The sequence below is a fragment of the Psammomys obesus genome, unplaced genomic scaffold, assembly GCF_907164565.1.
Source record: "Psammomys obesus unplaced genomic scaffold, mPsaObe1.curated_primary_1811, whole genome shotgun sequence".
Taxonomy (NCBI): Eukaryota; Metazoa; Chordata; class Mammalia; order Rodentia; family Muridae; genus Psammomys; species Psammomys obesus.
The window spans coordinates 10,497,530-10,513,400 of NW_026596039.1; the positions used below are offsets into that span (position 1 = coordinate 10,497,530).

The 15,871-nt window shown below is 44.8% G+C and overlaps 1 protein-coding gene across 1 annotated transcript in view; it reads right to left on the reverse strand.

The window, feature by feature from the left end:
* Zbtb16 (zinc finger and BTB domain containing 16) overlaps window positions 1-15,871 on the reverse strand; it is a 183,295-nt gene that overhangs the window by 47,856 nt on the left and 119,568 nt on the right. Inside the window, exon 4 of the mRNA XM_055622230.1 lies at window positions 15,698-15,784. Within this exon, the coding sequence (XP_055478205.1) occupies window positions 15,698-15,784 (87 nt within the window). The remainder of the gene's footprint in view (window positions 1-15,697; window positions 15,785-15,871) is intronic.

Below are 15,871 nucleotides of genomic sequence, written 5' to 3' on the forward strand. Positions count from 1 at the left end.
CACACACACACACACACACACACACACACACACACACACACACACACGTACACCATTCTAGAACAAAAGCCTTTTGCTATACCCCCATCCCCACCTGCCTGGAGTTCATCAACTCTAGGAAATTTTTCCTAGTTGGTCCTGAGTGTATATGGGGATGCTTAATTTTGCTACTTAACTACAGGTTTTAGCCTGGCAAATAAATTGATGCTTGGATTTCCCCCCATTTGCCCAGCCTTGAGGGAGTGTCATTTGTTAAGTGAGGAGAAGACATACATTACCTGCCTAAACCCTGCCCAGGGCCAGTGACCATTTGCAAAGCTGAAGAAAACCAAAGGAAACAGCTTCAAGGAAGATTGAAGGTGGGAACGAGATGTGTTCCCAGCATCCTGAGTGTGCCTGGAACAGCTGGTGAACAGCCGTAGCAGCGCTGCTACCTTGCCCAGCTCTGTCTTGTTGACAGCTGCTGAGGTAGGTCAGAGGTAACAGCTGGGTCTGCTGCCCACTGCTTCCACAGAAACAGCATTTGGATGGGACTCTGGCCCCTCCCTGTCTATGCAAGGAGCACTGGGCTTACGGAAGAAAATGAATGGGGCAGGGTGAATACGAGGAAGCCATTAAAATGGCCACCAAGCCTCAGGCTGGTTACAAAGCAGGAAGCCTTTCCTCTCACTGTCCTATGGGTGCTTAAAAGAAAAAAGATGCAAAGAAGCAGGTGGGACTCCCTTTAGTTTCTGTGTGTTTTCTAATTTCTCCCACACTGAACACATATCATTGATAGGATTCATTCTCTGTACAAGCCACTAGGCCAGTAGTGTTATGTCCTATCCTTGACAAGTGAATCCCCCAAGGCCAAATACAGGGTGGCTTTTCTGCTCCAGATCTGGCCGACACACAACTGCCTGGTCTCCTGACTTTCCGAATGTTGTACCAATGCAAAGGCACACCTTTCTTATTTAGGAAGATAGAGAAAAGGGGACAGCACAGAGACACCCCTGAGCCACCTTGCTCTCCCACTGCTGTTTCCAAACAAAATGGCCAGTCTCCAGTATTTCCTAAGGGTCACTAAGTAAAAAGTACTACCTGTCTAGACACTTCTGTGATATAGGAGCAATGTGGGGTTAATAAGCTCTCTTTAAAAGGCACACTTAAAGATGACTTTTCTTTTAGTTTGGGTGTAATTCACCTACACACACACACACACACACACACACACACACACACACACAAAATCTGCCCTTAGTTGAGATGTAAATCACAGATTCCAAAATTTCACCCTATTAGTGGTTCTTAATAAATTCAGCAAAGCTGAAAGCCATCACCACCACTAATTCCAGTGTGTTTTCATCCTCTCTCAAAGAAGACTCATAGCCATTTAGTAATCAATCACTCCTCTATTCTCTCCTCTCCAGCCCCTGGCAATTCAGTAACCTATTCTCTCTCTGGCCTTCCCTATTCTGCACATTTCAAATAAACGGAATCTCACAGCAAATAGCCTTTCCCATCTGCATTCTTTCATTTGCACCTCTCTCACATAGCATGTATGTGTATTTCACTTGTTTATGGGTGAATCCTGTTCTGTTGTATGGATATACCATAATGTATTTACCACTGATAAAAAAGTTGGACAGTTCCCGCCTTTGAACTATGACGCTGCTGCTGTCATGAACAATCACCTGTAAGTTTTTGTGTGGGTGCATGTTTTTCAATTCCCTTTGGTTGAAACTGCTCTTTGAGAACAAATTCTTAGAGATAGGGGGGATGGCTCAGCAGTTAAGAATACTTGTTGCTTTTCTGGAGGAGTAGTGTCTGGTTCCAGTCCCCATGTCAGGAGCTCACAGCTGCCTGTAACCCCAGGTCCAGCAGCTCCAGTGGCCTCTTTTGGCTTCTACAGGCACACAGCACAGACATGATGTTCATGCACACACACACAAGTAAATCTTAAAAAGAAATTCTCCTTATTATCCCATTGTTTGCTTCTCTTCCATATTAGAAACTAAGTGTATCAGATGTTTAAGACATAGCTGAAGGAAAAATTCAAAACTCCAAGCTTACTTGGGTTCCAGTTTAGCAATAGCTGACTATCTTTCACCAAGTTCCATTCTCTCATTCTTTTATCACATCCCTGCTGCCCTCCATTCTGGCCTCCACAACCCGCTGGCCTCAGCAGCCAGTTTCATCATTTAGGCAGGAATCTACACTGCATCATATGAAATATTTAAGTTGTTTTTCTAAATATATACATTATTTAGTTTATAACCTATAAGATATTTATATTGTTTATCCTCTTACCCCCAAATACTGGCGTTATCTATAATACAGTGGGGGAAATGCTAAGCCATGCAGGGTTTTGTTTTGTTTTAAACTCATATTTTCTTCTATGTTGTCTGGGTAACATGTAGGTTGTTTCAGGAAACAGTGGGTCTGTTCTTGTCCCAGTCACAGTGTAGGCTCTGGGGATGCCAGACATGGCAGTCTATGCAAAGCCAGAAAGACTTACAGCCACACACTTGCTGCCCCAGGATCTTCTCAGACCAGAAGGTATGTACCCTATTATTTCCGAGGAGCACTTATACATTCCCATCTTATTGTCCTACTATTATTCCTGTGGTTATTCCCATAACCCTTAACCTCTAGAGACCAGCACAGGATTATGCCAGGTTGCTAAGTTCTTCATTTGGCATCTGTCTGTCTTCACAGTGAGGGAACTGAGGCACTTTTTAAGGTGGTTGGGTATGAATATCCTTCATCTCTTCTCAAATTTTCCTCTTATAAATCTCCCTCCTTGGGAAGAATGGGATGTAAGCATGAAGTTTTGCTAATTTATAAGGTAACATGAAGGTTTTAGCATTACCTAACTAGCAAATTTTTAATCACAATAATTACTAAAACACAGAAAAACAGAAAGTAAAATACCCTCTAATCCTGTTTCTAAAAATAGTCTCTGTTAATATCAATAAAGCATTACAGACTATTACAGGGTGGCGTCTGTTTATTTTAACCCAGGTTTTTATGTGCTTAGAATCCCCTAACTCAGACTTTCTCGTGTGTACGCAGCAAGCACTATACAGACCGAGCCATCCCCCAGCCCTCTTGCAATTTTATTTTAAAATCTAATTTAAAAAAAAAAAAAAACTTCAAAACATCAGAGACATCATTCCAGGTTAGGCATCTTAGTTAACAGATTCTGTGGCCATGTGGTTTGTTCATAATGCTTTATAGTTACAAATAATCTCATGTTCGGTTTTTTTTGAACAAAGCCAGAGCAGTAAGTCCTAGGTTCGTAAAAGCCAAAGTTGGGCACACAGCATCAAAGATTTCTGAGCATTTGCCACCCTGTCCCAGAGGTCAGCAAACAGCAGCCTAACTAGCCTGGTAGTATGGTTAAGAAGGTGACCTGAAGAAAAAAAACATAAGCTTTTCTCTGCAGCCCACACCTCCATAACTCAGACACCTTGGACGACACAGCCGCGCTCACAATCAATTCTCTCATCTCTGGTTATCTAACTCCAAAGAGGTTCCCTCTTCCTCATCCTCCCCCTACCTCCACTCCCCTTGGGTACCTCTACTTACCCTGCCTCTGTTTTGAATCTCTAAAATAATGTGACAAGTTAATGATTGTACAATTATCTAAATGTTTAACAGACATGTTATCTAAGTGAGTCGGATTGAGATTCCATCCCGCTGACAATAAACATCAATGGTGGAGCAGCGAGCGATAGGCAAATTATAGCGAACCCTGCAATTTCGATGCTATTAAATTTGGAGGAATAACAGCCTTGAGGCCTGTAAACTCTGAATAAAATAGGCCCTTGTGTTTGTCCAACTATTAAATCAAAACGCTACCAACATTCTAGAAAAAACAAGGCGATTTATGGCTTTTCAAGTTTCAGTTACACATAGGTTTTTATTAACTCCTTTCTGTCAGTAGGCAGCAGGGGTGACTCTGGGAAAAGGGGAGGGATCAGAGAGCAAAGAACAAGAGCAGAAAGTGGCAATGGGAAGGGCCAGAGGGACCAAGGCTGGCCACAGGAACTCTGACGGCGGGGCACTCTGAATAGAAACTCTGGGCAAAAAGGACACAGGAAGTCTCCACTACAATTTCTCCACCATCGGGGCTCCACCTGCATGTGGCTGTACCACTTGATCAGTCGTATCACTGAAACTTCTTGGGACCTGTGATCACCCTCCTCAGTCATGCATCTGTGCTGAAGACAACCTAAAAACCCAGAGAGGGCGAATGCTTCAGTTCCCCTTTAGCTCTTAGAGCAGTTCTTAAGTGGCCAAAGGTCTTTGTTTTAGACGCCTATGAAGGAAGCTTTGAAATAAAGCAAAGGAAACATGGGCTAGAGTTGAGGGAAAGAAGCTGTGTATCTCAAAGTAGAAGCAGCTACCACCACTAAGACACATGCTGCTCTCTAGTAATCCCAAGCCAGTCATTTTCCAAATATTGTTGTATTGCTTACAACAGTTATCTGTCTGTCTGTCTGTCTGTCTGTCTACCTACCTACCTACCTACCTACCTACCTACCTACCTATTCATCCACCCATCTATCATCTGTCTGTTTATCTGTCTGTCTCTGTAGACCAGGCTGGTCCCAAACTCACCATATTTCTGAAGGTGACCTTGAACATCTAACCATTCTACCTCCAATAGCCGGGATTGCAGGCATGTACTACCATGAACAATTCATGCAATCTTGAGGACTGAGCCCGGGGCTTTGCACATTCTACAAACTGGGCTATATCCCCAGTGTCACCGACATATTTCTAAACATAGTTTTCCAATATGAAGATAGGCTGAGAGAAATCCACACTGTTGATACAAGATCAGATCTTAGGCTCTATCCTGGATCACACAATCCCTAAACATGATTTTTTTTTTCTTGCACAGTTCCCCCACCATACATGTGAGAATTAAAGAAATGAAGCACTTTTTTTCCTAGATCATAAGGCATGTTTGTGGCAGAAATGGGATAAAAATCTAGTTCCCCTTTCTCCAAGTTATTGTCCCTTTCAAGTACCATGCTGCCTCCCCCTATGCTGACAATAGTGTCCAACATCATTTTTTCTATGGTAGGAGGTGAGGGTCAATGAGGCCCATGTGAGTCCTGCCCACCGCCACTCCCCTACCCCAGGGCCCCAGGATGTCTGGCAGGAAGGCAATGTTCAAGAAGATAACTCTGGAAGCCTGAGTCTTCTCTAACCTTGTCTTGGTGTCAAGTCTTTTCACCAATCCCCAGACAATCAGACACCACTGATTTGCTCAAACACTGCCCAAAGAAGAAATGCTTCACATGAATAGCATGGGGATCAAGTGTGGCTATGTATACCTGCAAGGCTAGCACTTGGGAGGTGGAGGCAGGAAAGATCCAAAGTTGAAGGCCAGCCTCAGCTAACATAGGGAGTTTGAGACGAGTGTGGGCTAAATGAGGGAAGTAACAAAGGGATGGGGAGAAAGAAAGGAGAAAAGGAGGTTGTCAAGATGGCTTGTCAGGTACAAGTATTTGCTGTATGAGCCTGACCACTTGAGTTCCCAATACCAGGGTCTGGGAATGTAGCTCAGTGGTAGAGCATGCATAAGCCCATAGCTTCAACCTCCAGGGTCACACATTCAAAATAACAATCTTTGACAAGAAAAAAGGAAAAAAAATTAAGTATTGGGTGTAGGGCTATAGAGTTGGTGAGGCAGTTAAGACCATGCATCGATCGCTCTTGCAGCAGACCCAAGTTCAGTTCCCGGCACCCACATCTGCCTTTTACTTTAGCTCCTGTGGATCTGACATAGTCCGGCTTCCTCAGACATGTGCAATCCCAAGTACACCCCCCACCCCGAACACCACATACACATAATGTAAAATAAAGCAATTCTTTAATTGGGGAGATGAAAGGGGAAACAAAAGCATTTTCAGGGCAGTGAAATTATTCCGTATGGTGTGTGTGTGTGTGTGTGTGTGTGTGTACATACTGCTCTAAGCCCATACCAAGACTGAACCAAATGCCAGCTACAGGCCATAGAGTAGCATGCTCAGTGCATGTAAGGTTCACTGAGGTAACAAATGAGCCATGGCACTGTTGGACACTGACAGTACAGAGAGCTCTGCATGTGTGAGGACAAGGGCTTCCTTGGAAGTCTCCATTCCTTTTAAGCAATTTTGCTTCAAGCCTAAAACCACTCTAAAAATGAACACTAATGCCAACTTGAAAATCAGCACTGAGGGGTACCTCCAGAAGCTGGCTGGAGGGACCCTGGGAGCAGACAGGGAAAAGGGAAGGCGATTTGCATAAACCAGCAAGTGACAGCTGGGTTGCCCCTCCCCACTCTACAGCAGGCAGCTTCCGCAGAACCGCGAGATCTGTGCTTGGAAAATAAAACTCTATATTAGGCACCAAGCATGCCTTTATAGTAACAGCATGAAATTAGGTCAAGAGTAAATCTATGCTGGGGCACTGACTGTACAAACAGCAGCACATGACCCTCCCTCCCAGAGTGCCTATGACGTTCTGTGGCCATTCTGGGGTTTGAGCTTCCTCGTGTTAAATTCCTTGGCACACCATGTGAAACGCTATACGAATCACCTCTGATATTTATAAAAGTCAAATGCTATTATGCTTTCAATGGTGAGATCCTGCCAAACAGCATGGAGTCTGCCTGTCCGTCTGATGACTCACTGTCCTGGCCTCCCCGATACCTTCCACCTTGGGCAGGGGGCCTGAGGCCCTCTCTTGTTTTTTTTTTTTTTTGTTTGTTTGTTTGTTTGTTTTATTTCATGTAAAGTATCAGGGAGATCAAGGTTATTTCTGATCATCTGCATAGTCTTCTCTCTCCTGTTTCCTCTGGGGTTGAGCCATGGGAGACGTGACAGTGCTTGAAGCCTGGATCTCATCACCGTGATGTGACTTTTAGATGTCCAACGTGTCCTTCTAGCTAGGCCCAGGTCAGCAGATGGACAAGGCTGGCTGGCAGAGATCTAGTCGGTGTTTACCCTTTAAATCTTTGACTCTACCTGTCAGTTACTTCTGCACTCCTCCCACAGGCAGCCTCCACAAGGAGCCCTTCAAACAAGGGCTCCCTTTTCCACCTGCAGATCAGAGTCAAGGGCATGTCTCACTCTTTTTTAAAGTGTCACTGACAATATCAAAGGTGAGACATGAGCCAGGAGAGGCAGATGCCAACATCAGAGCTGGGGACACAGTTTGCATTGCCCAAGGAGTCAAACAGCTGTTGGGCATGTATATGCCTCTGGGATAACTAATCTCAACTGTCAACTTGAGTGGACTGGAATAACTCAGGGGACACACCTCCGGGCATATCTTTGAAGGCGATTCTAGAGAGGATCAACTGAAGAAGAAAGTTCCACCCTGAATATGGGTAGCAACACCCTCTGGGAAGGAGTCTCTGGTTGAAAAAAAAAATGTGGGGTGTGTGTGTGTGTGTGTGTGTGTGTGTGTGTGTGTGTGTAAACAGGTGAATACCTCTTTCTCCTATTTCTGCTTCCTATTTCACCAAGATGTCAGAAGTGAAGGGTCCCAGCTGTACATTCCTGCCACCATGATGGACTTTCTGCCTTCCAACTGTAAACCAGAATCAGCCCTTCCTGCCATTGAGGTGCTTCTTGTTAGGCTCGGTCACAACAATGAGAAAAGCAAGTGACAGAACCTTCTAGTCTCCTTTGCCCTAAAACAGGAAGGTCCTTTGAGCAACTGTCTTACCAGTTGGAAGAGAAAGGTGGAATCCACAGCACAGCCCTCATTGCTGGGTGTGTCCATGACTTCTGGACTGACAGACCTGCTTGAAGCCAGTTTTAAAAGCCGTGAAAAGAAGCGTCTAAACACTGAGTTTAGTTGAGTGGCTTCCCCGTCACACAGCAATGTGAAAACTAAACAGTTTTTTTTTTTTCTAGGCCAGTCAAAGAAAGTCCTTATTTTGTAGTCAAAGGGGAGAGAAGTTTGAGCTGAAAAATGAAATCATTTGAATCATAATTCTACTTTGGACATTTTTTGCTCTTAACTGACTATCTTCTCCAAGCATGGGCTTTAAGTTCCTAATCTGCTTATCAAATTCAATGCCCAGGTCCCACAGGAAGAGAAGACAATGCTTAAAGAAGGGATTCGGGGGCACAGAACCACAAGACACTCGTTCTAGCTCTGTCCTGAACTGGTATTGCCTAACACCCTAGGTTTCAGTGTTCTCCACCAAAAATGAGGGAGAAATAATGCCTGGCTTAGTCATGAAGAGTAAACACAGCTAAAGCTACTAAGTACTCATGAAGGCCAGCTCTTCAAGTATCCATACCTAAGGCCAACTTCAACTTGCTTGCTCATGTCTCCCAAGCACTGTGGGAAGGTAGGAGCCAAGTTTTATTCACCATTATGAGTTACAACATCCACAAAGTGCCTGGTGTGTCCTAGGTATAACACTCCAAAGCTCAGAGAGTAAATGAATGAAGGAACCACAGGGAAAAATAGCTGGACAACCTCTTCTGGTTGACAGAAAGTGAGACTGTCAACTTGGAGGAACTTCTGGAGTGGGTTGTGGAAGGAGAAGAGACTAAAACCTCTCTGGGACAGGTTCACAGTCTAGTTCAACCTAGTTCCCTGTACCCAGGGAGGCAAAACCTAGGAATGACCATAGTCATCTTGTCTGCCTCTTTCTGCCATTTGTTATGGGAGAAGGCTGGATAAGGTAGAAAGTCTATGAGAAGGCTGGAGATTCAGAACATGTAGGGATCTGAGATAGCAACCGTGAGATCTCACTAGAAAACTGTCACCCTCCTGAGTCGTCAAAGGCATTACTCTGGCCTCCCCTAAGAGGCTGTAGGGGACACACCTGGTACTGTTTGAGGCTAGAACACCTGCTTAACCCTGGCTCCCATTAAGCATCAGCTCAGTCTTGTTCAGATATGGCAGGGCAAAGGCAGCTCTGGAAATTCCAGACTCAGGGTTCTTCGCATCTACCAAACCTGCCACATGAATTTGTTCAAAGTATAGAACCTGTTGTGCTCTTATTCCTCTCAAGTGCACTTACAGAGTGGGCACTGGAGGGCATTTACGCAAAGGACCCCCTCCTGTTTTAGGGTAAAGAGACTAGAAGGTTTCATCATTATTGCTTTCATGGTTGTAGACTTGGCAGACATGTTGGAGATGATCTCTTGGCTGGAGGGCAGGGGTAGAATGCTAGAACTTCCGTAGTGATGATGATACGGGAACTAACTACATTCAGCTGCTTTTCCAAACTGAATGTAGTTAGTTCCCGTATCATCATCACTACGGACATGGCTCTTTCTCTCAATACCAACTGAGGAGGTGAGGCTCTTTATCTGTAAGAAGATTTGGAACCTTATTCCAACTCTATCATTTCCTGAACACAAGCTCCATGCAAGGCCTAGGTAGAATGCTTCTGTAGATTATCAGATCAAATCCTTAGACACCAAGAACCACATGGTCCCGATAGTATGCTGAGCAAACTGTGACATAAAGTTAAGACAATCCAACCAAGATGGTAAAATTTATAAATGATAAATCTAAGACTGTGTGACACTAGATCCCACGTTCTGGGCCTTCATGTACTCAGGAGTCCCTTTCCTCTGTAGTGTGCTATCTAAGCCTATGCTACTTCACTGAACACATACTTGCTAAGAAAGAACTTTTTTCCAGAGGTCATCCAACCCATCCCTCTGCCTCTAGTATGTTGATTCTCCCTTAATGGTCATGAGCATGTGTGCCTGTGTCCACTCCTGCTCCTTGACTCTGTGACTCTCAGCCTGGCTCCCACACAGATTAGCCTTGACCCCAACTCTCTCATACACACAGTAGGCAGCTACTCAGAGTTCCATAGGGATGCCCAGAACTGAAGGTTCCCATGTGTGAATCTTCATGGGCTCCTCACTGACACTTCCTGCCTTCTCCCTGGGACATAATGAGACTATTCCAGATACTCCCCTAATTCCAGCAGCAGAGACAGCTCCTCTGCCCTCTCATTACCACCATCCAGTACTGTCTGTTGCCCGAGGCCTGTTCAAGTCTCAAGAGCAAATGTACAGTGGCTTGAACAACATTATGATTTGTAAAACCCACTCCTAATTAGTTTGACTTTGAATAAAGAGGGTAATTATTTTTAAATTTATTAACTGCTGCCTGGCCGGAGAAGTTTCCAGATCAAATGACAAGGAGAGGCTATTTCTGCTCAGTGATGTAGCAATTTATATTACTGATCGGTCATTAAAACCTCGGGCACAAACCACTTGTGTTTCCTGAGCCAAGATAGTGTCCGTGTGTCAAATTTCAAACCCAGAGTATAAATTAAGCCATTAATGGTATTTATCAGTTTATCTGGACTTAAAGAACTACTTATTAATTTAAGATGGTCCTGCTACTAAACCCAGGAGATGCTTTGGTTGTGCATTTGAATGTGCATTACATGCATGTGTTTTTCTCACTCTGGTTTGACTGAACAGGGTAAAAAAAGAAAAAAGAAAAAAAACTTCTGATGTGTAAATGAAGTATGAGCCTCTCGGGAGCTGCCTAGCGGTTAATTCCTTGCTGCTCTGCAACCCAAACATTTTGGAAGCAGCAGTGTTTTGCAGTATGTATCTGTCATAATATAAAAGGTGTAAAATGATCTCTGTTTATCTCCTCAAAGTCTTTGCTGTACCCAAACAGAAAACCAGAATGTGACAACAAAGCCGGAGCCCAGCCCTGCCATAAGGATGTCCTCCCTGAAGCGCCAGCCTGAGCCCATGGAGATCTCAGGGTTAGGGGGGGTTGGGGGAGGTGTCATGTGCACCAGGACAGAAATCCAGGCTAAGTGGAGTCAAAGGGGGGAGAGGTGATGGGACCATCTGCTTAGCTTACACTGGAACTGCAGCCATTTTCTACTACAGTCAGTCTGGGGCTCAATAACAATCTCCAAGACGTTGTATCTCCCAGCCTATGTAGTATCCCATCTTAGTTGCTTCCTCCCCATGTGGAACCCTTGGCCAGGGGATGCTCAGGCCGATCTGAATCAGGGAAATTATATCCTACCCCGAGATAAAGCTGTGTGTACTGGGGTGTTAGGAATTCTTCATGAACTGGGTCACGAGGAGCGGCAGGACAGGGCCATGAGTTAAAGACAGCACAGGCTCTCCCTAACCTCTTTAGCCCACAGGCTGACAGAGAGGCATGCCACAGTGCAGGCAGCTGGGGAGCCATGGGAAGGGCACTGAAACTGGAGGAGGGTTGGGTTTCAGCCCTGTACTTCCTGCTGGGTACCTTCTAGGCCTCCACCTTCTTATCTGTACAATTGGTCGGCTGAGGTTATTTATAAATGGATGTAGCAGAAGCGTCACGTGACATGAGCATAGTTTCCTCTCCCCAGGGTCTCCTTTCCTTCCCCTCTCCAGACCTCGCCTCTGTTCTCCCGTTAGCTCTCTGGTGACACCTCACTTGGCATGTCTGTCTCCAGGGGCTTTCGTATTATTTTCTCCTCTCTCTCCTCTCCCTCTTTCTCCCTTTTTATCTTTATTTTTTAATTTAATTTTATTTTTTTGAGTCAGGGTCTCTCTATGTCCTGAAGCTTACTTTGTAGACCAGGCTGGCCTTAAACTCACAGTGATCCACCTGACTCTGCTTCCCAAGTGCTGGGATTAAAGGCATATACAACCACACCCAGCCAGCATTATTTTCCATATTCCTCTGGAACCCCCTCTCCTGAGTCCTCCTTTGTGTGTGTGTGTGTGTGTGTGTGTGTGTGTGTGTGTGTGTGTGTGTGCGCGCGCACCTGTGGTGGAGAGAGGGGATGGGACAGGGCCTCATGTACCCCAGGCTGGCCTCAGATTCAGTATATAGCTGAACATGATCCTGAACTTCTGAGCCACCTGCCTCCACCTCCGGAGATGCTTGAGATCTTCACGTTCTGTGCATGCAGTGCTGGGTGGGCATGGATGGGACCCAGAGATTCATGCTGCTAGTAAGCACTCTGCCAACTGAGCCCCAACTCTGGCTCTTGAGTCCTCATTTCTCACACAAATGGAACTCACATCTTCTTTCATCAAAGCTACATGACAGAGCTCATTCAAAATTCCCCTCAGTTACCCCAGGTCAGAATTCCTGGAGTGGGATTCCTGAGTCTGCATGGTCTAGCAACAAGAAAATGGCACCAGAATCCAACCTAATCTTCCTCTGTCCCTTCCAGGCACTACAGTTGATTGTCTCCAAGATGGCTGCCACCAAGTTCTCTTTCCCTATAGGTTCTCACCACTTTCCCCACTGAGAGGGGAAGTCTAGGTTTCTACTCCTTTTAATGTGGGGATGACCTATGACAATTTTAAACAGTAAAATAGAGCAGAGAATGTATGTTTCTAGTTGTTTTCCCAGCACTAATGGGGCTGGTATCATGTGCTTCCTGACTTCTTCAGCCTGAGATCTTAGGTCTTCAGTAGAAACAGTCAGAGGCTGCTCTGCTGTGACAGGCCATGCTGGAGGAGTTCTAAATCAGATGTGTGGACAGAGCAGTCACCATGATACACACCCCAGTGGACTGTTCAGAGGGTGCCCGCCCTGGCCATCGCCCAATGGCAGCTACAAGACAGTCCAACTGAAAACCACCCAGCTGAGCCACCAACCCTCAAAACACTTGGTTTTTCTAAGGGGCTGCTGAAGAGGTGTCTCAGGTAGCAACTAACAGCTGGGACATTCTCTCTGATGAACTCACAATGCAAGTTCCACAGTGCTCTTCCATACTTACAAATCAAGTTAAATCGCTGACACTCAAAATCCTGCAATGGAGGGTGGGGATGTCGCTCACTGGTGGAGTGCGGACACAGCAAGCAGGAGGTCCTGGACTGACTCTCCAAAGGTCCCCCGAAGACCCTGCCAATGGACTATCTTCCCCCTTCTCTATACAGCTTGTGTTTGTGTACATCCACCTACACTTACATACCTATGTCTGTAATTTATCTACAAGAATACATGATGTGGCTGGCAATGTCAGTCTTCCCGACAGCGACAGATTACCTATACACACACATACACCTTCACCCAACTTTAAAAGCTATGAAACACATGGCATGCAGCATAGCTATACTTCTAAACTATACATTAAAACGGACTTTAATGTATTGCATAATCATCACCACAGTCAACTCTAGAACATGTCTGTCTCCGCCAAAAGAAATGTTGGATCTTTTAACAGTCAAACCCTACTTATTCTCAACACTTGCAGTCTCTGACACCTGCTAATATACTCCGGGTCTGTACAGATTTGCCCATTCTGGACTTCACATATGAACAAATGAAGGCTACATAACACATGGACTTTTGTGTCTGGTTTCTTTCAACAAATTCTTTTAAGGTTCAGCCACACTGTAGCATGTATCACTACTTCAATCCTTTTCACAACTAAACCGTATTCATTGACCATGTATATCTAGTATTTTGCTTATCTGCTAATTGATTAACACTGGGTTACTTCCTCTTGACTGATACACGGATATTCACAGTCAAGTTTCTGCATGGACACACGTTTTCGTCCTTTTGGTGGACAGGAAAGAGCAAAACTGCTGTGTAATCGGGTGATTCTATGTTTAAACCTTTCAAAAGCTTCCAGGCAGTTCTCCAAAGCGGCTGTGCCTCCCTCTACCCTCCCATCGTTAACATATGAGGGTTTTGGTTTTTCCATATCCTCAGCAATGCTTGCCACTATCTGTCTTCTTAGAGAGCCACATCCTGATGGGCTGAGTGGTATCTCATTGCGGTTTGATCTGCATCTCCTTGATGGCAAAAGGCATGGAGCATCTTTTTATGTATTCTTTGGTTATGTCTATCTTTGGAGTTAAGCGACATTGCCTTTACTTGCTTTCTTCTTTAGCTACTAGTATTAGTATTAGTATTAGTATTAGTATTAGTATTAGTATTAGTATTAGTATTAGTATTAGTATTAGTATTAGTATTGGTATTAGTATTTTCAGGTTGTAAGGGAGCTCTTTATATTTCCTAGCTATAAATTTCACACATGATTTGCAAATCCTTCCCCTCTCCTTGTGACAATTAATCTTCCCTGTCAACATGACTGGATTTGAAATCACCTGGGAGACACTTCTTGGCCTGTCTGAGCATGTTTCCATTGAGTTTTAACTGAGGAGGGACATGGCAGACTTATAACCTCAAACAGTAAGCCAAAATAAACACTTCCGCCCTTACGCTGCTTTTGTCAAGAGCTTTATCACAGTGATAAAATGAGACAAGGAACTAACACACCATTCAGAAATACGGAATAAAGCCCAGATTCTAGGGCTGAGAGACCTGCCTTCGTTCTATGCTCACTGTCCACTTGGCTCTCCATTCTGCACGCTGCCCTTCTGAACTTACAAGGCTTTACCTGGCCCTGAGACCTTTCCAAGTTCAAGTCCTGTTGCCCAGGCGCTCCTCCCAGGAGCATCTGAGTGGCTCACTCCTTCAGGCTTCTGCTCAGATGTAAGTCACCTTTTCCCCTAACCACTTTATCCAAAATACCATGTTTCTTCCTCTCATTCTCTCCCATTCATCTGCTTTACTTTTTTCTTGGCAGCACTCACTTTAACTTTTCATTGTATCATATGCTTGTAGCTCATACTATGTCCCAGAAGCAATCTCAGTACCATGAGAATCAGAATCGTCTGTCTTATGTGCTACCATATCCCAAATTCCTCCAGCAACCTGGACACACTACAATACATATTTGTTACATCGTATCAATCAACTACTGTCCATTAAATACTTGTAATGAGCCAAACACCCAGCAAAGCACCTCAGGTAAAATATTTTGTTTAATCCCCACAATGCGCTGTTTGTGGGGATCCATATTGTCATTGCTTCACTTTCCTAATCAATTAGGAAAACCACATGAAAAAAGGCTAAGTATGTAATTAATCCACAGTTCCATTTAGGGACTGCCCCAATCAGGATGAAACCGGGGCCCTCCAACCTCTCAACTATCAAACTTACTCCTGGCTCCTGACTTTGGCAAGCCCCCACCCACTTTTAAGAATCCTTTTCTTCATTTTTGATCTGAGATTTGCACCACCACCACCACCCCACCATTTACTTTACAGGGTTCCCGAAAAGCTAGCCAAGAGAGGTCATGGAAAGCAACCAACCAGTGTAAACTTTGGTCATCATGGCAATGGGGCTGCCAATCATCGTGACGAAATGATGCTGGTGCTGTTGCAGTGCAATCAGCACTATTGAACAGGACAGAGCTGTATCTCTGTCAGTTAATACTGTTCCAGTACAGCCCTGTGTGTAGATGGATGTGTCAGAGATGATGACTCAACCTCTTACAGAGGGAGAATCAGCCACTGTGCCTAAACCAGGGCTTCTGAATCTCACTAGAGGGTGTTGTGAAGAGGTTTCCGACCATTAGCTACAAGAATTCAGGCAACACCATAGACTCCTTACAGCCCTAGCAAGAGCACACAAGATCCCTTGAGAAGATGGAAGCTCAATGGCTTGTCACAGACAGAATCTTGGCCTAACTCAGAAGGGCTGTTCTCATGGGGGAACTGTCCTGTCTGTAATGCTTGCCCGGCCCCATGGACAGAAATTTACACACATCCATTCCCTTCCACAAAGACCCCGGGCATGATGATGTATTTCCCAGGAAGAAGATGTCACCAAATCCCCTGACCTCTTTCGTACTATATTGCTAGATAATCTGGGGAATGGAATCAGGGACACTCACCAGTATGGGTCTGTCTGTGTGTCTCCAGGGCATCTTCCTTTGAGAACTGGGCACCACACTGATCACACACAAAGGCTTTGGCGCCCGCTGAAAAAAAGAGACAGTTAACATTAGAACCATAGTCCAGAGAGTGGGAGGTGTCCTGGGTACTAGAGGAGCAGCCAGGATACCTGT